The sequence below is a fragment of the Chaetura pelagica genome, unplaced genomic scaffold (assembly GCF_000747805.2).
Source record: "Chaetura pelagica isolate M959 unplaced genomic scaffold, ChaPel_1.0 scaffold10, whole genome shotgun sequence".
Classification (NCBI taxonomy): Eukaryota; Metazoa; Chordata; class Aves; order Apodiformes; family Apodidae; genus Chaetura; species Chaetura pelagica.
In genome coordinates, this window is record NW_009952263.1 from 9,970,543 (window position 1) to 9,992,862 (window position 22,320).

General features: G+C 34.7%; 1 protein-coding gene across 3 annotated transcripts in view; it reads right to left on the reverse strand.

The window, feature by feature from the left end:
- TAX1BP1 (Tax1 (human T-cell leukemia virus type I) binding protein 1) overlaps nt 1-22,320 on the reverse strand; it is a 62,611-nt gene that overhangs the window by 16,430 nt on the left and 23,861 nt on the right. For 2 of the 3 annotated variants that reach the window (XM_010007556.1, XM_010007555.1), the window contains exons 5-12: nt 12,274-12,422; nt 12,046-12,136; nt 10,650-10,835; nt 8,533-8,760; nt 6,386-6,548; nt 5,102-5,192; nt 3,954-4,068; nt 2,356-2,481 (exon numbers count right to left, since the gene is read on the reverse strand). In XM_010007556.1, coding sequence (XP_010005858.1) covers nt 2,356-2,481; nt 3,954-4,068; nt 5,102-5,192; nt 6,386-6,548; nt 8,533-8,760; nt 10,650-10,835; nt 12,046-12,136; nt 12,274-12,422 — 1,149 coding nt within the window. Of the gene's footprint in view, nt 1-447; nt 520-2,355; nt 2,482-3,953; nt 4,073-5,087; nt 5,193-6,385; nt 6,549-8,532; nt 8,761-10,649; nt 10,836-12,045; nt 12,137-12,273; nt 12,423-22,320 lie in introns of all 3 variants that reach the window. The other variant, XM_010007554.1, reaches the window with a different exon arrangement.

Below are 22,320 nucleotides of genomic sequence, written 5' to 3' on the forward strand. Positions count from 1 at the left end.
GGAGACTGGAAGTCCACTGAAAGCTTACAGAAAAACTGATGCTGCTGAGATTCAAAAGGAGTACAGGATAAAACTGGTAGGAATTCCTGTTTTAGATATTGGATGGAATATCATTCAAGACTGGAGGAAAGAAATACTTAAGACACCATAACATTCTTAGATTTGATGTAGAAAATATTCTAGAACCCTATTACGGAGCAATAAACAGTATTTTCAAAGGCTGAGTCCATTCTGGCCAATTGGCATAGGTGTTTACTTTTTTTAACATATATTGGTATTAACAGAATTTGTAGTTTAAAATGTTAATTCATTTTGGCAAAAATATCCAAATATGGGAAAGTATTTTAAAGACTATACATATTCTCCCTTAAAAATAATTGCAACTCCTCAATCCAAAACACCTCGTAACTGTTAATTTATAAAATTTAACAGGACTCCTGACAATACCTTCTCACTGGTAAAGAGTTCCAACTGTGATGCCAGTTCCTTTATTCGTCTCTCTTTTTCCGCCAGCTGAACCTACAGGAAAAGAAGTTTAAGGTTCCTATATAAGTGAATAGAAACTATTTCCCTGCATGTCATATTGTGAAAAAAAAGTCCTGTGATTAAATTCATCTTTCAGATGGAAATTATTTTGTCTACTATAATTCCATGCAACATCTAGTTTCATCTACAAATGAAAACTAGCAATTCTTCCCACATGTATCTGCTGGGTAACAGAAGTACATAAGCAGTCTTGCCAGTTTTCAGGGAACAGCTGAGGAATGATAAAATCCCTAGGTTCAAAAACCAGTAGTTTTAGTAATATTAATGGCAGGAGGGACACCACTGTGCAGAAGCAGTTGCATAGATTTGCAAGCCTCATTTCTAAAAGGAATGTGTTGGCAAGCATTTCAGTGATTTACTTCACTTCTCTCCAGCTCTTATGTCTCCCCACAAAACTGAGACAACCAAAACCTCCTCTCACCTCGAAGATACTGTATTTATTTAATTAACATCTACCTTGTTTCTCTGCTGGGTGCTCTAGAAGGAGACACAACTGATGACACAATTCTTGTAGGCTTCCTCCTTGCTTCAAATAAATAACCCTCCTCTACAGAGGGCTACTTTATTTGGATTCTGGTTACTTCAGAGGCTGCCCCTCTGCTTGTTTTCCTAGCATATAAACTCAATGTTCTGCACAGTTACATATTGATTTTTTTTCAATTCTGAAATTACCTCTCCTAGTTCAACAAATCTACAGACTGGGAAGAAAAGCTCTTAATTCCCCACCTGCACCCTTCCTGAATTATAACAAGTTTTGAATTGCAGTCAAAATGCTTGCAATTCTGGAACCAATTATTTATTACTCCTGCTGTTCAGAAATTTAAAAAAAAACACCAAACAAAAATTTAATTTACACTGGCTACTGATTACTGCTAATTAATGAAATTACATTAATTTGAAAGAGTAATGTACTTCATAAAATTGAAATTTGAGCTTTGAAACCTGTCAAAAAAAGGACAGCACAGCCTACACAGACTGCTGTAATGAGCTGTAGAGGGGTAAGTCAGTAGTTTATAAAGAAAAAGTGCTTTAATTTCTAATGGAAGGGGATTCCTACTAGAATTGATATAGTCACAGTTAACCACCATAGGCAAAAATGGGCAACAGAGAGTATTCCATCCTGACAACTACACTATGACTGTTAAACTGAAAACAAGCATAAAAGCTGGTCTTATGGAAATTGGTTGGTCTTATCTTGCCTTTGTTGGCCTAAAAAGCCACTTGAACATATGCATTACTATCACATAACCTCAAAATTTAAGGCCCTACATAAGCTAAGGCTGCACATTATGCCTGAATCTGTGGTGCATGTGTTACATCATTCTACTGAGATTGTAGCTGAGATCCTCCAAATAAAGTAATTCTCTCTTGATCATTTTAAAAACATTCTTGTACTACTCTAGTTAATTCAGGTAAATGGATTAGACATTACTACACTGGTAATGCAGTATCTAATATGACTATTTCAGCCACACATGCCAATCAACATTCCTGTTAGTATTATAGTAAGCAACAAGAAATTAGAACAATCTTCCCCTTTTTATCCTGTAATAGAAAACCAACATCACTTAGAAGCTTGTCTCAATCCACAACATTAAAAGACTGCCATTTGGTGGTATACTTAGCAGATCCGTCTTATTTTAAAAGAAGCATTACAAGACTCTGTTGTTTCTACAAGTGCAAAACAGAATTTCTGTCTACATCAAAGGTACATTTAGTCCTTTTTCATGCATTAAAACTTATTATTACTTGAATTATTAGAAATTGGCAACTATTATAAGAACAGGATAAACAAAATGTGTAACTTACTTTATACTGATCCTCCATTGCTGCTAGCTGTAATTTTATACCCTCGTTGATTTTCACTTGCTCTTTCCACTTCAGCTCCAGTTTAGCAAGCTCATCAGCATAAACACTGCACTTCATCTTCTCATCCTAAAATAGTTTATACCATGGCATGATATACATAAAGTTTTCAGAGATTTCCCCTCCCACCCACAACAATGACACTGTAACTCCGTGCTTTCCGAACATGACCATTTGCAAACGGCTTCCCCAGGAAATCAAGCCTAACTCAAGACTTTAGAGAACAGGACCACTGTACACTGTGTAAATTATGTTCAATACCTATTATTTCTTCCCTGAGTTTTCAACAAGCTGATATTCTTCTTTAGGTTTGCAGTTTCAAGTTTCTTCACATCCTAATACTACACTGTAATCATGATCATCCTTTAAAGTGTCCCATTTCAATATAAAGCCCTTCCCCGTTCAACTTTTTACAACCCAAATATCTTTCATCCAGAAGGTCAAAGGCAAAGCTTTCCTCAAGCATCACTATAGAAGCAGCCTGCAGAACTTAACTGAGGCTTTCCATAGACAGCATCACGAGCACAATTACATGACAGTTGTTACATTCTTGAGAGGACATTAAAATAGTATCATATCAATGTAATAAATGAGAAACAAGATTATGAGTTTATGGCTGTCTGTGAACCGTATTAAAAATATTTGAAAACAAAACATGCTGAATAGAGAAGAATTCCAAGTTTTTAATTCTAATCTTAACTGTTCTGACTTCATAATGTTGTTTAATGTTATTTTTTTAAACCTCAAAGAACAAGCAAACCAGTGAACAGAGACAACACCCAGTTTATAGTTTGTAGAAACTTCTGAAGCAGTGGCAGAGGAGGCAGACAAACCAAAGTTAAAGGTTGTTCCTTTGACCTGTTTTTTAAACATTCTACAACAGACAACTTTTCACTAGCATCGCTGATGCAATACTCCATCATCATACCTACACACAAACTTGTTAAACGAATATTAAGTCAGGACTGACAGGTATTAATATTTGAAGGGCTGTTACTATGGTGTGGCTATAGCACTACTGCTGCCAACTTTGGTCCAGGGAACCATATAAATGCCTTTATATGGCAGAGCACAAGCCAGTAGGCAGCACCCACTCCGATATCAAAACGCTGTAAAAGCCCAGATCAGTCAGGTTTGGAGGAGTTACTAGACTTGAACACCATATTAGATAAACACAGCTATACTCATTCCACGTATCAGCTGGCTTATACCAACACACTGTATTTGATAAAAGCAATTACACTTAAAATATAATGCAAGAAAAAAAAAAAAAAAGTACTCATAACTTTAAGCACAGAGGTAGAGTAGCATTGCTCATTAATCCATCTGGGTTTTCCTGAGGGGTCCCTGAATGGACTAACACCGTAAGTAATCAAGAGCTAACTTAACAAAAATGTGTTTTCTGAAACGAAGATTTCTACACTAATTGCAGTGTACCACACAAAGAAGCAAAGCAACTCAAGTGAGTAGGCTTTGTGGCCATAAGACCTTGCAGCTCTAGCTACTTTTTGTTCAGCTTTCCAAAGCAGTCAGTTACTTACTGCCAACATTTGCTTGCATTTCTTATACTTCTCTGTTTTCTCAGCAATTTCTTTATTCATTTCACGTACTTGCTCCTTTACCATGAATTCCGAAACTATGTCAGATGAAATGGGGCTAACTGTGAACATTGAAAAAAAACAAAAATATTGATTTTTTTTGTTCCATAGATAAAGTTTGTGTAAGAGAGATAACAGCCCAAATTTTACAGTGCATCCAGAACAGAGTGCTCCATGTTATCCAAGCAAATAGCTAACCAGAGACAATCAGTATTGTGTGGCTAGCAGTATGCAAGATCACTAGTCATACTGACATGTCTGTGCTCAGGCTCTCACACACTGAAGATGAACATAAATACACACATAGGTACTACAAAGGTCAACATAAAAAAACCCAAACCAGACATCTCTCCCTGTAACTCCTAAGTAAACATCAGAATATTTAAGTTATGATATCATGCTAGATATTTCATTCTTCCATAAAAGCAGGAAGTGCCTCAGCAATCTACTGCATCCCATCACATATTATAACTGGGCTTGCTGGGATTTTCTTTGTTTTAGGAAACATTTGCATTTACTTAAGAGGAAATTGACAAAAATTACAACATAAACTCTCTACAGTCAGAAAGAAGGTATGAAGGATAAAGTAACACAAACAAAACTAGTCACCATTTACTGGTATTTATCAATTTAAATTTATGTTTAATAGCTTGTTTTAGAAGATTAGTTTTCTAAGAACTTAATAGCTCATAAAAATTATAACCAGTGCATAGTCATTATAACAAGACTGCAAAATTACCATGCTATTGAACACAACTGGCAAATTTAGAAAGGAATTTTATTTAATTGTTAGCTTGGCTAAATCAGCTCTGTGTTAACTATAAAGCAGAAATTCAAGAGTTCAATCCTGCTGACATTAAAAAATATCAACTGAACTGTTTTTAAAAGATATATAAACTATGAATGCTACCACTTGAAAAAAAAAAAAATTAATGAATATTCACATTTCTCATCATTGCTTAAACTAAAATGGAACGAGACCACCTACTTTATACTATAAATACTATCATGGACTCCTTCATATACAGAACACTTTCAGGCTGATACCAATAAGACTAAAATATAAGCTGTTGATACCTGGAGATGCAGACAACTTTTTGTCTGTAACAACGGCAGTAGCTGTCGCAATGTTAGATGCATCTGTCAGTTTCTGCTGATGCCCTGCAATTTTCTTTGTGAAAAGAAATTTTGGTTTGGTATTTAATTAAATGAAAGCCAAAGCATAAAGTAACATATATGTTGCACTATCATCTCCAAAATCGGTCTAGGCAGAATTGCTGATTAAAATAGAGGTTAACAGTAAATACGCAAACACATTCAACTCTACTAACACTGAAATTGCCTCAGACTATTATTTTTATAATCTTATAGAGTTCCTTTTGCCTAGAAATAGTAATTACTATGAAAAATGTTAGGAAAACAGCATCTTCTAGAGAATAAGTTACACTTATATCCATCAACTTAAATCTAATATTCCATTAGAAAATTAAATCTGTATTACTAATGAGTGATGCACTTCTGGTGTCAAAGTACTGAAATCTGGTGCTTGTTATCAGATAAACAGCATAGTCAAAGATGTGGAAGATTTTTAAGGAAAAGCCGCAGGTGTTTTGATTGACACCTCATTCACAATTGACCTTCTGGATGAGAAGACAACTTTTTAAAGTAATCTCTGGATCAAAGCTGGGTAACTACACTATTTGTTCTGTGGGTAGCAGAAATATTTAAGTCTGTTTTTCTTTAAAATTCACATTTGCACATCTTGCCACTGCTTATAAACCTTTTCCCCGTTTGAGCTTCTCTCTGAGTCACTGGTTTTTATGAAATTTTTAACAAATTCTGCTCTCAAGTCTGCTTGAATTCACTAGCAGGTTCAGTTGTTAGCTGGCTGAAGATTCACATCAGCATTGCAAAAGCCTCACTTATTTAGAGGATCAATAGGAATACAAAATACAACTATGTACTGTGCTGTGGAAACTTTCTCCCCACCTCACTTTGAAACCCTCCTCCAAGCTCTCCCATTTCCTACATTTTTAGATTTGGGTATGTTGGGGTTTTTTTGGTGGTGGTAGTACTGAATAAAGGTAGTAATTATGGATTTTTTTTCCTGCTTTAGTTTCAAAATTCTTCCTTGAACAATAGTATGCTTAGAGGTTCATCCAAACTCTGACGGCTTCCTACATACACCAGTTACTACAAATCCTAAGCTTGGTTTCAACAATTATCTATGAAGAATCAGAAGTATTTTAGCTTTATGGATAAAAATGGTAAACTAAAGAGCTGCTGCTTATTGCACATTTAATCTGTCTTAATACCACTGATTTTGCAGACACAAGTTAAATACTTTGAAAATTTACAAAAAGCAAGTGCAACTTCTCCCATTCTACTTACTGCCTGTTCTGTGAACTTGTTTACTTGTTTTTGAAGCTTTTGGCATTCTTTGAATTTTTCCTTGTAATGATCAGCAGCCATTTGCAGACGGAGCTTCAGATCTTCGACTTCTCTGCGTAGTTCCTGCTCTGCCGTGTTTGAAGTTTCCTTAAAAAAAAAAAAAAAATAGAAACTGTTCTCCCTTTTGTTCAAATACCGCTCTTTCCCAAAAAGACTTTTTTCAATTGAAGAAAGCACAATGTTGTTAATAGAGAAGTTGCTCCTATATTTTGTGGGAAGGAAAGGAATAAAGTAGTAGAATACAGACAGAAGCAGCATTTGTCTTGAACTTCATTCCAAGAATGACACACTAAAGGAATAAATAGGCACTAGTATAATACCAGAGGCAGATAAGGAGGATTTTTATTCTATGGGCTGATTCATATATATGAAAAGTCTCAATGTGTATCAAAAGCCTGAACACCTTGCAGAAGGTGTTCCACCTATCTTGCAGACAAGTGGAAACCTTTAGAAATTCCCCTAACTCAACATTAAACCATGTTATACAGTGCCACCTTCCCCTCTTGTTTTTATCCTGAAAAATTACTCTCAAGGGGAAGCAATTCTACATAACAGAAGTTTCCCTCTGTTCTCTAGCAACTGAGGATAAACTACTGTGCTTTAGACTTTGTCTTGATACTTTCACTGGTCGTGACCACAACAATGCCTCCTTAATTTATAGTGAAAGTATTGACTTACGATCTACAAAATCACCTCTGATGCCCAGACAGGTCATAAAAGCTCCATCCCTGGAAACATTCCAGGACAGGTTGTATGGGGCTCTTAGCACCCTAATTTAGTTGAAGATGTCACTGCTCACTTGTAGGGGTTTGGACTCAACTCAAACCATTCTATGATTCTATGATGATAAGTATAGCCACATGGCAAAAACGGACATGCTACAACTGTGTTCTGTCACCCTGTGTTTCTACTGGAAAGTGGGTCAGTTGAGCTGTAATGTTGATACATGAGCTAAGCAAACTACATTTACCAACTGGACAGATGCTGTATTTTGGTACTTTCTGGTAATTCGCTTTATCACAGAATCATTCTGGTTGGAAAAGACCTTTAAGAGCATCAAGTCCAACCATAACCTAATAGCCTAGCTCTACCAAGTCAATGCTTAAACCATGTTCCCAAGCAGCACATCCACGTGTCTCTTAAACACCCCCGGTGATGGAGACTCAACCACCTCCTTGGGCAACTTATTGCTGTGTTTAATTACCCTTTCAGTGAATATCTAATTTAAACCTTCCCAGGGGCAACTTAAGCCCATTTCCTCTCGTCCTAAATTGTCCTTTATTCAGATGATGTGCTACTTCTTTCAAGATGCATTTTAAAGACATCCTATAGTAATTAAAATTCTTAGAAAAAACATGTAATTCTTGGATATTTAAAATATAATAGCTTTTTTAAGGGTTGTACTTCATATTTACTGCAATATTTTACTGTTCAGCTCAATGTATTTTTTTCAAACTGCTACATCATTACAGTAAACCTAGTAGTGAATTAATCCAATAACACTGCAGTCATGAAAATCCAGTACAAAGCTCACGTAATTCAGAATGATGAAATCTGTATTAGCTCATTGAATTTTTATCCAAGATGATGAAAATCAAGACAGTTTTCCATTACTTTAGTATTTGTAGGTGTAAAAATATTAAAGTAAATTAACCTTGACCACAAGTATTGAAAGGACTCAGAAGAACCAAGAGAGAATGCATAATGAGTAAAGAGCACTAAAAAAAAAAAAAAAATCTTACCTGAATTTTTAATGCTAGTGTGGCTCACAAAAGAATTAAGAAAGGGAAAGTATGCAAAATAACATGGATTAACACTGTATTATTCTGTGAAAATATTCTAGGAAGGGAGGGGATTTGCTGTCAGCAGTAGCAGAAACCACCTTTTTACCAACCTTTCAAATCAGCAACACACACTTAATGTAAGCTAGTATCTCGAGAGACAAGAGAGAATCTGGTAATAATTTGCACTAATCATCCAGAAATATACTTATTCTCCAACTTCAGTAAATCTAGCTCTAGCAGATTTTATAAATACAGCTAAATGTCAGTACTAAATAATTATTAGTTACCTGTTCATTTTTCAAAGTCGTGATTTTCTTAAGCTCAGCTAAAGCATCAGTCAGCTGCCTTTTCAATTTTTCATTTTCCAGACGTGCACTGTGAAGATCTGCCATTGTCTTATCTCTTACATTTACTGCATCACTCAGCTCTTTTGACATTAAGACAGCTTCTTGTTTGCTAGCCTGAATCTGATCTTCAGCTTTCCGAAGCTGTTCCTTTAAAATACTTGCATCCTCCTGGGAAAGAGAAGAGAGGGAAGAGAATTCATCATTCTTTAATTCAAAGCTTAACTAAATGTTGGCATAGGGATTAGGAACATTTAAATTTAAAAAATCAAGTTCTCCTGGTGGTTTTAGAAAAAACACTAAATCAAGCAGCACACAAATACCATTTTCTCCATTTGCCTTCTTTGCTAACAATGGTGTGGAAACATATTTCACTATGACAAAGGCCGATTTAAATATTATTATTTTACCTATACTGGATTTTTGCAGCATTTTCAGCTTTAGTTTTAAAAATATGCCAAAAATGTCTTTGTTTTCCAGAATATATTTGTTCTTATCACCATAGACCTTTTGACAGGCACAAACGGCCATGCAGCTTCAAAACCAAAGTTAGTCCCACAGTAAGATGCTGCAGGTAGCAAGAGAGTAAAAGGTCTTACAATGCCCACCACTGGCTGACATAAGACACTGTAAAGCAGGTGTTGGAATGTTTTTCTCATAGCTCCATTTCCCAAGATCTTGCACAACAAGCTTTTCAGAGGGAACTAAGAAGAAAAGTAATGAAGAACAAGCTGCAACATGCAGCACTAAGACACTCAGCACTGCTGCAGCTCCACAGGGCAGCCCAAGGGCCAACTGACCAAGTGGCACTACTGGCCTCTCATTCCTCAGAAAAGTCAAAAAATAAAATAAAAAAATTCAAAGCTATTATAAGCTACCTGCAGCCTCTGGTTTCCTGAAGGCATCATCATCTCATATTCTTGAGTCTAGACATAAATTCAAGTAACTCTAGTCTGCTATCTTTTAATATTTGAATAATCATTTAGCATAGCAAGTCCAGAGGGATACTAATATATTTTGTAAATATTTATGAAGATGGATGGACTAGGAATTGTCCTGAAGCTGTCTCTTAGATTTTTACAGCACATGATGCATCAGTTATATATTTCAGTAAAATATTTGCACTTTCACAGGGTAAGACAAAAATGTTAAAGATCCCACCAGAAACGTCACAAACACTTCAAGATTAATACAGGACTTTAACGTTTAGTTGCTTCAGTACTGGTACAGACACACCCTCTACACATTTTTACTTCAAAGTAAAAATACAGTAGTAACTTAACAAATTCAAAAGCAAAATTGTAGAGCAGTCAAAAGACTTGAACTGGATAAGCAGTATCTTGATTTAAGATGGCCTGTTCTGTATGCCTACCTGTTACTTCCATTCTCAACAGTGCTTTTCTACTTAAATTTTATATTCATGACTCATGTTACTTGAACACAATTTCTATTCTTTCGACACCTAGATTGCTTTTTCTGTGAGAACACTGGCAAGATACACAGCATAAAGTCATCTGCATAATCTGATTTCTCCATGCTGGCCTCAAAGACTGTGTGTAATTTAACCCTCTAGTTTGGATCAAGAGCATGTTTGTGAAACAAAACTCCCTGTCAATTCCACTATTACCTATCACACTGTAGATCACAGAACAGAGCAGTGTCAGGGCACAGAAACTGTATTCTTTTTGGATTAAATGAAACAAGAAGATGTACATCAGGAACAAACCCCTAGTGGGTATTCTACCCACAGTACCACACTAAAAGTAGTCTTAGGCAAATCCACCTGGACCATGGACACTTTTACTGAACTTACAAGTTGTTTTCACACATAGTTCATCTGGGTTCATCACGTGAGACCCCTCAACAAGGTCAGAATGTGCAAAACTAAGACTGAATTCACTCTCTTGCTCATTTTCTGCATCAACTGAGAAAACCATAATCCTCTTGCCTTGCAGCCTATACCTTGGTGATATCTTCAACTTCTTCCTTTCTTGTGTATAACACATTCAACCTTAGCTATGTTTATTTTAAACCAGGCCAATTATATGAGTAATGCTTACCTTATTTGATGAGGAGAGCAAAAAAGCTTTCTTCATATTTTCTTTTTCAGCTATAAATAGCTGTAATCTGCCAACCTCCTCCTTATAATACGATATCATGTTTTCTTTGTTTGCATCCAAATTCTTAAACGTCTGGATTTCTTTTACTAGCTTGGTGTTTTCTATTTCTGTATTCTTCAAGTGTATCTGTAATGATGCTAAAAAATGTCAAACTCTTCTTCCACATTATGAAAACTACTGTTCACCACATTTAAGTGTTCACTAAATTCTAGCTCATCTTTGAGTCATATTAGAATAGGCAAAGGGAAAATGTAAACATTTAATAATATCGCTGCCCTCCAGCACAAATTTTCTGGCTGGAATTCTTCCATCTTGATTATCTAACCAACAGCTAGAAATCAGGGCCCTGATTTCTGTCTCCACCAAATTAAGCTATTCAAAATTCATCCCTCTCTTGACAAATGCTGGACAACTAAGGACAAGCAAAGAAAACTAAAGAGTAATTAAACTTCTAGTAGTATCTACTTGCAATCATCTAGGCAAACAGGACTACATTAACAATATTCATTTTCAAAGACAGCAAGCTAGTTTAACAACTCTTGAGCTGTTTTTAAGATATCAAATTCATCATATAATGCCTAATAATGTGTAACTTTTGCACTCAGGTGTTGTCCACTCAAAGACTAGAAGACCTGTGTTGCTTATTTACAAATGGATTCCAAATAATGTTTTGAGATTTTATTACTTCTGGTGCATATCTAATACTGCCTGCCACATAAAGAGACTTTCCTATGAACAAAAATAACCTTTTAAATACACTTTATTTCATACAACCTAAAGATTTAATTATTTTAGCAAAAGAGACTTTTTTGCCTTTTAGGGGGAAGGACGCTGTATTTTAAATATGAGTGTCTCTTAATATCAGTAAAAGCAATTGGCTATGCTATTAAAATTCAATGCAATATAGATGCTACTACAGTTTCTCCAAGTTATGCACAAGACTCAAGAATAGGGATCTAGAAAACACAGTCTGGAGAGAAAATTTAAAAGAGCAAAAAGGAATTTAGTTATTAAATGGGTGACACACTGTATTACTAAAGAACTTCCTTACTGGCATTTATTATTTTTTTTGTTCCTATCCTGCATTTTAATAAATTGTTGATCCATTCACCTTCTTAAGAGGCCTCCTTATACCATGGGATAACTTCAGATGTAACTTTCCTCATTCATTTTTTCATAAGGACATGTATAACTGTCTTATAAATCTGTTCACACAAGTTACCCATTTCCTTTTTTCCGTAACCAAGACAATTTATCAGACTTCTTGGTAAAACATTTTTACCTTTATTTCAAACCACTTCATTTCAGTGTATACAGGTACAAGGAATAAAGTTACCTTATAAAGTTCTTTTTCATCCTTTTCTGTCTTTAACACACATTCAAGTTGCTCCTTCTCAAGCATCACTTTCTTCAGTTTGTCCTTCAAACTAAGACAATGACAAATTATTAGCACAGAACTATCAATACAGAAAATTGATGCATACACTGGAAAATATAGATTAAAGGAACACCTATAGAAAGAAACAGTAAAATGAGGAAAGTAAGGAGCAAAATAACTAAATACCTGTCTAACTCCGTTTCTTTTGCAATGGCTTTTTGAGTAACAGTCATGATATCTTCTTCAAGCTGGAGAACTTTTGAAGCAGCCTCATCGTGCTTCTTCTTCAAATCATCAATTTCAGTTTTAAGAGCATCTGATGTTTGAATATTATTCTTTAAAAAAATTGCAAATAGATGTAATTTAAGAATGTATATCTTTAGAACTGCAACATGGTATTTAAATTAATGCTAAAATGTGGTCATTAGATTTCTTCTCTTCCTTAAGATGTATGACAAGCCTATTTCAAGTATATACAAATATAGCTACTGAATATATAAAATTATAAGTTTAATGCAATAAGTCAATACATAATTTGTTTTGATAAAGCATTCAGTTACACAAAGACTACCAAAAACTTCAGAGCATAAGAAAAACAAAGCTGTACTTCATATATTTTGCTCATGTCCTTTCTGCACACTAACCATCAACTGCCTTGCTTAGAAACATAAAAAACTATTTTTCTTTGTTCTTTTAGTTGAAAAGAAGAAAAGCCTGCATTTGACCAGACAGTTACACCACTCAAGTCACACTAAGGCATTCACAGGCAGAAGGAGAAAAAAAGGTCTCCTAATGAAGAGCTAGTTACTACACTACATTCTCCTAGCTAGGACACATGGAAGGTCTCAGAGCTCATGGAGGCTCATTAAACAATCGCAGGATTTGCATCTTGGATCCTGGAAGCTGAGACAAGAGGGTGCAGACAACAACCAAAATGGATTCCCTTGTCCAAAAACTGACAGATGCAAGATGCAAAGTCATTTTTACATTCCACATTCATTATCTATTTGCAATAATGTCCATACCATTCTAAGACAGTGGAGAGCTAGAAGTCATCTACACCATAGTAAAATGGGCATTTGAAGTTAGATCAGCTTAAGTAACACAGAAAAATCTTCTTTTCAGTACAGTACTACTTTCTTGAGAACAGAAATTAACAACACTAAAGAAGAACACACATACTGAGAGAATATGCTACTATTTCTATTATCGAAATCCAATAAGTGTCAGGTTAATATCACCCATGACAATGGCATGAATCAAAGTGTAAACAAGGTCAAGACAGATCGACCAACATGCCTCACTACAGCATGACTTACGCTGTTTGTGCAGATACTAAGGTACAAGTTGTCTTTCTGCTCTGCATTTTGAAGATTAAAGCCCTAGTTCATCTGTTCATTTTTAAACAAAGCTAAATGTCCTGAAACAAGACTGTGCTGTTACATTAAGAGAAACACATCAGCCAGAGTTTACTGAGAAGCCCTACTGGCCTGATTCCAACCTAACTGTGTTTTAAGTACAATAAAATATAATGAGGACTGGTTTTACTCATTAATTGTCAAAATACACTGTTCGCAAGTGTAATTAAGGCCTGATTTTACAAGCAACTAAACAGAAGTTTGGGCTTTTTTTGGGGGGGAGGGGGGAGTTTGAATTGTGAGGGGTGGAAAATGTAACTGATGACTCAATCACTTCCTAGACACTATAGCAACACACAGTAGATTTTTATTTCTGTCACATACACTACAAAAAAAAAAAAAAAGGCAGAAGACTAATACATTACAACTATTTAAATTCTAAATGGCTCTACTATATGCCTTAATATAATACAGAATTTAAAGGCATCACATATATATCACCTTTTTTTAAAACAGAATTGGAGATGATGACACACAATTTTCATAAGGTCTTTATTTTTTATGAGCTATCAGTTTACTGCAAACAAAAATATAAGTACTTGGTGTAATGAAGGCAGGATATTTTAATTAAAGTCAGTATTTCAAGTAAAACTTGCTGCACAACCAGCAGCAACAACAACACCCATTATACCTGCTTGTCCTTCCCTAGTGAAGTGGAGACTAATTACTTGCCCCTGTTTTGAAAGTCTAGTATAGTAAAAAGTCTATTTCAATGCATATCTGTGTTTTCTCTAAACACCACTTCGTTATAACTGTAACTGCTGTAACCCAAGTACCTTCAAAAGAATTTAATCTGATACATTATATATACAAACTGTACAACCAGTTCAAACAGGCTGCCAAAGGTAACATATTTTAAAAGGAATTAATAGCCTGAAAAAAATTCCCTCCACAAACAGCATTACAATTGATGCTGCTTTGCTACTTATTCTAAAGGGACACGGTACTAAAATGTAAAAGTTCCATACTTAACAGATTCTCACCTAATAAACTTGTTTAGATATAACTAAAGCCTACAGTTTTGAAAGAAAAAAGGATTAATTTTTAGAGACGACTTGTTATTTTACAGATTTCTTAGCAATTCAATTTAGATGCTGCAATCCTAGTCACATACACTCTGGTTACAGCTGTTTCAGAGCCTGTAAAATTTAAAATTAGTGCTCTTAGACAATTTTACAGGTAAACATCAACTGTGTTTTAGGAGGAGTCTAAAGGGGAAGAAAATAATAAACAACAATTGCATGTACAAAACCTATTACAAAAAAAAGTACTTTATATAATTATTGTTTACTTCATTTTTCAGATTTACCCAGTACATCAACAGATATACCTTTTTTCCACTTCTTTAACAGAAAGAAAAGCCAAACAGTAGCATGAATCATTTTAATGAGCTGGATTTAAAATACTCAATAATTTTAATGTTATTTTTACTCTGGATTGCATTTTTAATTGAGTTACAAATGCAGCTCCCCCCATATCTCCTCCTTGGACTTGCAACAGTCCTATAGATAGAGGGGAGAAGCAAAGTGCACCACAAGGGTCAAAATAATCAGTGAGAAATTACTTAAATCACCTTCACTGCTACAAAATAAAAAACTACCAAAATAAAAATTCCTGTAACTACTAGGAGTCTCAGTAGTGAAATGAAAAAATAAAATAAAATAAAATGTAGTTGTCAAGTGAATTTATCTTGCCCAGAATCAAAATCCACTTTAAAAATTTTGATGTGCCCTCAGATACAGAATGAGTAGAAAGACAGGACACCAAATTTTTTTACTGCTTTTCAAAAACAGCAAACAATTAAAGATTATTCTTCAAATAATTTTATTCTAATCACATGAATCACTGTCCTCCCCCTGTAAAGAAGTGCCACTACACACAATGCTACTTCTTTAAAGTGCAAGGCAAACAGCTGCTGAAAGAGCAGAATTTTTACAGCAAAAATTTTGAAATTACACATCAGTTGTTTTAGGTTTGTGTAACCTAATCATAAATACATGGATCGAAACCTCATTAAGCTATTATAAACTTTATCAAAAAGACACGTGAAGATCATGCCTATGCTCTTCCTTTAGACATGTTTAAAATCAGCTTATTAAACTTCTGCTACAAAAGGACTAATAGTCTTTGCTTGAAAACAGAATAGTCATAGTCCTTGGAGTCTCATTTTCGTAACAGGGAACTACAGCAAAATCTGTGTGCTCAACAACGACGAACAAGATGCTTCCCCTACTTATTTCTTACTTCTAGTGGATTTTTGCAACATGATTTAAAAAATTTCAGAGTACAGACCAGTTAACGGAAGCAAAGCAGTACAGACATCCCTTCCTGTGAATCAACATACACAATGCATTTTTCAAACATACTTAAGGCAGAGAGAGATGCAACACACAGAATACAATACTTGAAAAATACAACCCAATATTATTTCCAGCTGTGATATCTTGCAATGTGGCAATGGGCAGCACAGGATTTTTATACTTCATCTTCCCTTTTTATCACTTGTATAACTCCCTATCAACTTTTTCAAAGTCATTCCACACCTAAAACACGCCTTTGCTTAATGGCTAGTATCTGCAATTGTATTTTACTTCTCAGAGAATGCACACATTTTATTGAAGAACAAATGGTTAAAAATGAGCTATGCAACTCTGACACCAAAGAAGCCAATTCACCAAATAAAAGACAATTTATTTAAAAAAAATAAAATTAAAAAGCAGCACCTTTCAAATTCCAGCTGGATTGATTTACCTGTATCTAATTTAAATGTCAGGGGAATCACTATGCTTCATACCTTGTACAGAATTTAGGGGATCAGGGGATCTAGATTAATTATGTGCAGGAGCCTTTTATTTATCTTATTGACATCCTAGCAGCTCCAACAGATTCACGTAAAGGGTGCGACTGACATCATACTTTGTGTAAAGGACCTCCAAGGTGAACACAACATAGTACCACTGCAGCCACTGCAAAATCTGAGTGTGCTCATAACACAGGGCCTGGATGTTTCAAAATAAAACCTCAGGTTGTAATTCTTCTTTCTAAAATAAAATCTACACATTAAATAAAACGGTGAACCAATTCCAAATAAACTCAATTATATTAAGCTTTTCTTTCTGACTATGACTGGCAATAGAAATACTGGTCTAGCAACCAAACAAACAACACTGAGGTTTCTACATCTTCTTGTATTTACAGCCAAAAACCTAAGACACCACAGTGACAGTGTTTTAATTGTGTTAATCTCTTCAACTAACACTGTTAAAACAGATCAAAATTCTACAAAACTAAGGCCTAATTCTAAAAAAAATTCTTCAGTAACATCTATCATCTAGATACTATCATGAAGACTACAGAGGTGCAACGTTTTGCAGAAGGCAGCTGAGGTACTTAGGCCATCTATGATTTTGCAGCATGCATTCACATTTCAGAACACTGATTTCTTAAAATCTCTTATAATTTCACTGTAAGCTATCACGTTTTCAAAGACTCATTCTCACAAATACTTAATTTGAAGTGCTGGCAGGATACTCATCTAAAGCATTTAAGAATCTCTCAAACTAGCCTGTTCAATCATCCAGCAAAACAAATTTCCATTAAACAGTTTAACAAATATTTATGCACAGAATAGTCACTAAAACAACAAACAGTATTCTCTCTTCACGGGATGTTTATAGCACTCTTGGGCACTATAACCCCTGGTGCCAACCTGAGCAATTCTGAGTGTTTAATTTGTATCTTTAAAATATTATGTACGTAAAGTTTGAGGGAGTTTGTGTATTTTTTTGTGTGGTTTTGCATACTGGGTTAGGGGGTGGTTTATTGGTGATTATTTGGGGTTTTGATTTTTGGGTGTATTTAAAAAAAAACAAACAAACACAAAAAACCCCACATCTACGTGATTATCAGATTTTCATACACACAGCCTACATAAAAATATCAGCATAGACTGATTTAAAGAGAGACTGGAAAAACATTTTAATAATTTACTTTTACATGTGCAGTCTGAACTGGACACTTGCACTGCTGACATACCACACTGCACAACAGCATTTTGTAACTATCTAACCGGAGAAACTCTCCTTAAAAAAATGGCATAAAAAGAAGACTTAAGTGAATCTGGTATTTGAATAAAACTCTCCAATTAATAAAGCTACTGTGCAGGTAGAGCCTGTCAGTAGAATGTGGATTTAGATGGGTGTCCTATTAAAAGTCCCCATCAGATAGCTTAATTAGCCCACTTTTTAAAAGTTACAAGGAGAACTAAGTTTTCAAAAAAGCAGAAAGAACAAGCCTATCAAGTCAGTAAATTCACTTCTGCTTCAATTTATGTTAATTTCGTAACAGAAACACTATTCAAACGCTCACAGCATCACAGAAGGAGCAGGTATTCTACAGAGTTTTTGCTTCTAACTCATGTTAAAACACTTACAGAACTGCTGCCACAGAGAAGGACTTGTTACCGCTGTAACACTGAAGAAATCTCCTCAGAAAAACTCTCATCCCACTAGAGGGAGACAAATGATTGCAAAAGTATCACGTGAAAGCTCTGCTCTCTACAAAGAGCACAAAACCTATGCTCGTAAGATTGAATGATTCAAAGTGTCAGAAGAGCGACCGATGAAAGACTGACACAATGACTACTGCATGTTTCTCTTGTTCAGCACAGTAATACTGAATCTTAAGAGACAATTAAACCTGCTGCTGCCAGAAAGCTTACACACAATTTAAGTACACACAAAACTGGGAAAACAAAGACCAAAAACCATGCATTTTTCTTTACACAGGTAGATCTTTTTATATTCACAATGTATAAGACATAGATTAGAAATAATTATATTTTTTTCCTAGATAAATACACAAGCAGTACCAGCAAACAAGTTATGTCGCTAGGAAACTGAAGGAAAAGTTGAAATGTTGAAAGTAATCTGAAACAGTTCTGGTGACCATGTACCATGTGCCATCTTCATAAGTAAAATAATCATAGTGAGTAATTACATTATTATTTTAACAGCGTTATATTGGTAATGTTGCAAGTTGTAGATACAGCATGTTTCTAAATGAAAGTATGCTACCAGGGAACATCATCCTAATAAAAATAAATTAACTCTGAAAAATTAACTGAAGGTTGTAAGAAAAAGATGCAACATTTCTGAAAGATTTCTAGTAATTTTGTATTTATTCTGAATTCCCACACAGATTAGTAGCAGGTTAAGTTAAACCTTCACACTCTGTAAGAGCTAATTTAATATCATCTCTGAGGGGAAGTCCAGGAATGGTTTAACTGGCACAAAAATACACTGCAAAGGAATACGATGGTTTCCTGTAACTGAAAACACAGCCCCTTCCAGAAGACTAAAAAGAGCATGCACATTATGGGGCTGGAGAAAAAAAGGAGAGAAGATTCATTTATCCCCTCTTTAAACTGATCTTGTAAAAAAAACCCACATACTGCCTTAAGCAGCCATCAGATAAGCGGGAAGTACCAACTTAAAAATTGAATTTGTTCAACGTATCTTAAGCTTTGGCAGGGCAGGATAAATAATACAATTTAATGGTAATAATCATAATATATAAAGTGAGCACTAAAAGCAGTGGCGATGGAGAGCACACTCCCTCTGAGCACAAATACTGACTAGAGCAGAGCTGTGTCTCTTGCAAATACTCTTTTTCTGTGATGGTGGCAATGACAACCCAAGAAAACAATGTCTGCAGAACCAGTCATATGCTGAGTACAAATAAAAACTCCAGTGTGATAAAACACTAAAAAAATACCCACAAACTCAAACATAAAGAAATAGAACACTTTTGAAAGGAGCATTGACTTACGAATGCAGTAACATGCATTATAAGCCACATTTTAATTCGAACAGCACATAATCTCTTCATGTCTTGAACGCATTTGTGCTTCCTACCTTTAGTAGGACATAAGATGCCTATCTTGCACAAAGGCAATAAATGACTGTATCTCCTGAACAGTAAGGGTACTTCCCAGCAAACCGAAATCTGGAAGTTGTTGTGGTCATTACAGTCTGAATTGGTACAAACACAGGATAAAACTCAAGAAACAGGCATCTTTTCACCACTTAAAAACCTGCATAAAGCCAACATTCAAACTCCCTGGAACACTGACTGCATTACACCTGAACAGGCTGTTTAGCATGCTATGTTCTTAAAAGACTGTTTCTACTTTTAGCTTATTTTTTCCCCAATATTTTCACCAAAAAGCCTCTAAAGGACAACTTACAAAGCATCCCAACTAGGCAAAAAGCAGACAGTACAACTGCCCAGAATTCTACAAGAGTAACTATGTGGGGAAGAGAGAAATCTAATATTGAAGAGTGGGAGAGAAACACAAATTGGAGCATAGTTATAACATTGTCTGTCAACAACTGTCCTTTCTGCTTTAAGAAATCAATGTTTCTACGGATATTTCTCAATTATTCAAACTACTCCTGAGTTATATGTAAAAACAAGGACTGATAAAAATACAAAGATAAAATAGCCTAAAGTGATATAAATAAACGTGAGGGAATTTTAAGATAAGGTTTTAACAAACCATTTTCATTTTATGAATTCTCCTTTTCCATCATTCATCTACCTTCTACTTGTTACATTGTACCACAGTAAGATAACTTAGGTACTATGACCCCAAATCACATGGTTCACATTCTGTTCAAATCTATTATAAAAATATTAGGTAGCTTAACAATGTATTTGATCACAATTCAAAGACATGAGCTTAGATACTCATATTATTTGCTCTGAAGAAACTAAGGGGTTTTTTAAAAGGGGCAGATCGACAAGTATTTTGTATAAAATGGTTCATAACTCCAGGGTGACCCTTATCACAACACAAACAGTAATAAACTAATAGTATTTGCCAATACATTAGCAGCATAAAGAGTCCTGCACTCAATTAGAATCAAATGCATGAGTCTGTACAGACATAACCACTTCCTTTGCTCATGCAATTGCTCCTTTGTACTACAGTACTTTGTACTATTGTGTTTTTTCAGAGGGCTCTTTGGACAAGCACACTGTGCACTTCTTGATGGAAGTACTTGCAGAAGGAAAAAAATTAATACATTGTTAGAAGATTGTACACAGGTTAAACGTAGCTTAGCTCTATTTTTAAGATAAATAAAGATTTCTATCACTTGAAGCTCTCTCTTTAACTGTAAAGGTAATGACATGGAGTATTTCCAAGTTATTTTTCCTTACATGGGCTGTTTTGTTTTACTACTTGTTTTTCTTTAGCCTAATAAGCTCTAAAGTACAGTGAAAGAATTTTTTTAATGGAACTCTATATAGTTAAACCTTTACCTAAGTTAAACACTAAAAAAATACAAATTTTAAATTAATCAGCTCCCCTTTTTATCTGTTTATGTATCAAATTGAGAGCATAACTAAAACTCCACCTATATTTGACAAATGCACACTAGGCATAAAAGAAGAAAAAATGCACAGAAGTACTGAGTTAAAACAGCCATTTTGTAATTTAAAGGCAAAAAAATACAAACACCAAAACCAAAACACAAGCCATAGGGGAAGATTCTGCTGTTACATAAAATACACATACTTTAATTACTTAATGTTTCAAGGTTATCCATTGTAGTCTTATAGAAAAAACAGCCAAGTTAATATATTGTTCAGGTTTATCACCAATAGCAATTATTCACATCACATAAAGCTGATTAGATTAGCTGGGGGCTTTGGGGAGAAGTGGTTTTGGAGGATTTGTTTTGGTGGTTGATTGGATGGGGGAGTGTTTTGCAGGGTTTCTTGGGTTTTTTTGTTGTTATTTTTTTAAACTATCCTTGACGAAAATAAAACCTAGGTACTGTAATCCAACTGAGTGCTGAACAACTGCTGCTCAGGAATTTTTAAATCTTTTTAAATCAATCCATTAAGAACGCTATATAGTGTTCTCAGTGAAAAGGCAAAAGTATTTTTGATTATAGAAATTCACAGGAAAGTGTGAGAAATGATCAAGCCATTTTTGTTCCTATGCAGTCTAACTACATCCTTGCTGGAGAGTCACAAAAATCCCATTTGACATTTTTTTCTAAACAGCATTGTAAAACTAATGTGGGTTAGAACTGACAATTTACTCTCAAACTTTTGTTTAAATGAGAACCTCAAATTACAATGAAAGGTATCTATGTAGCTCATTCAGATTTATCCACCAAGTTTATGATTCTGTCAATCCATGAAATGCACACTAAGTATTTAATTCATCTCTTTGATTTAAACTAGTTCTCCCATGTATTTGAAATTTAAATTATGCTTTTATAGGAAAAGAAATCCTAAACATGACCTTATACTTTCTATTTTCCTTATCCAACATTCTAGTCCATTTCATTATGACTGTTGAAAAAAAAAACCTACGAAGTTTGAACAGTTTCAAATTCTCCCCACAAATTCTTTTCTATTAAAGGTGTATCACGCAGAACTGTTGACATATACATACTACTACTAAGAAATAGCCTATTAGCTGCTGTCCACAGCTAAATTATATAGGCTTCATTACTTCAGATTTGTGCATGTCACCACCTTCCTCCCACATGTTTTTAATCTTATCCTAAAAGTAGTTTCTTAAAAAGCAGAAGCTTAAAAATAGATTACATTCAGCTTTTTTGTGTCTCTTCAAATATTAGATTTCCTCCTTACCATACGTAGAATTCCAAACTAAGTTTGCTTTGTTTTAGGTCAGATTTCTATTTTCACTACCAATTAACACTAATTTATTTTTTTTTTAGGTTTGTGGCTCTTTTCCTTTTAAAAACTTCAAATCTTTGTGAAGCCTTTTAGA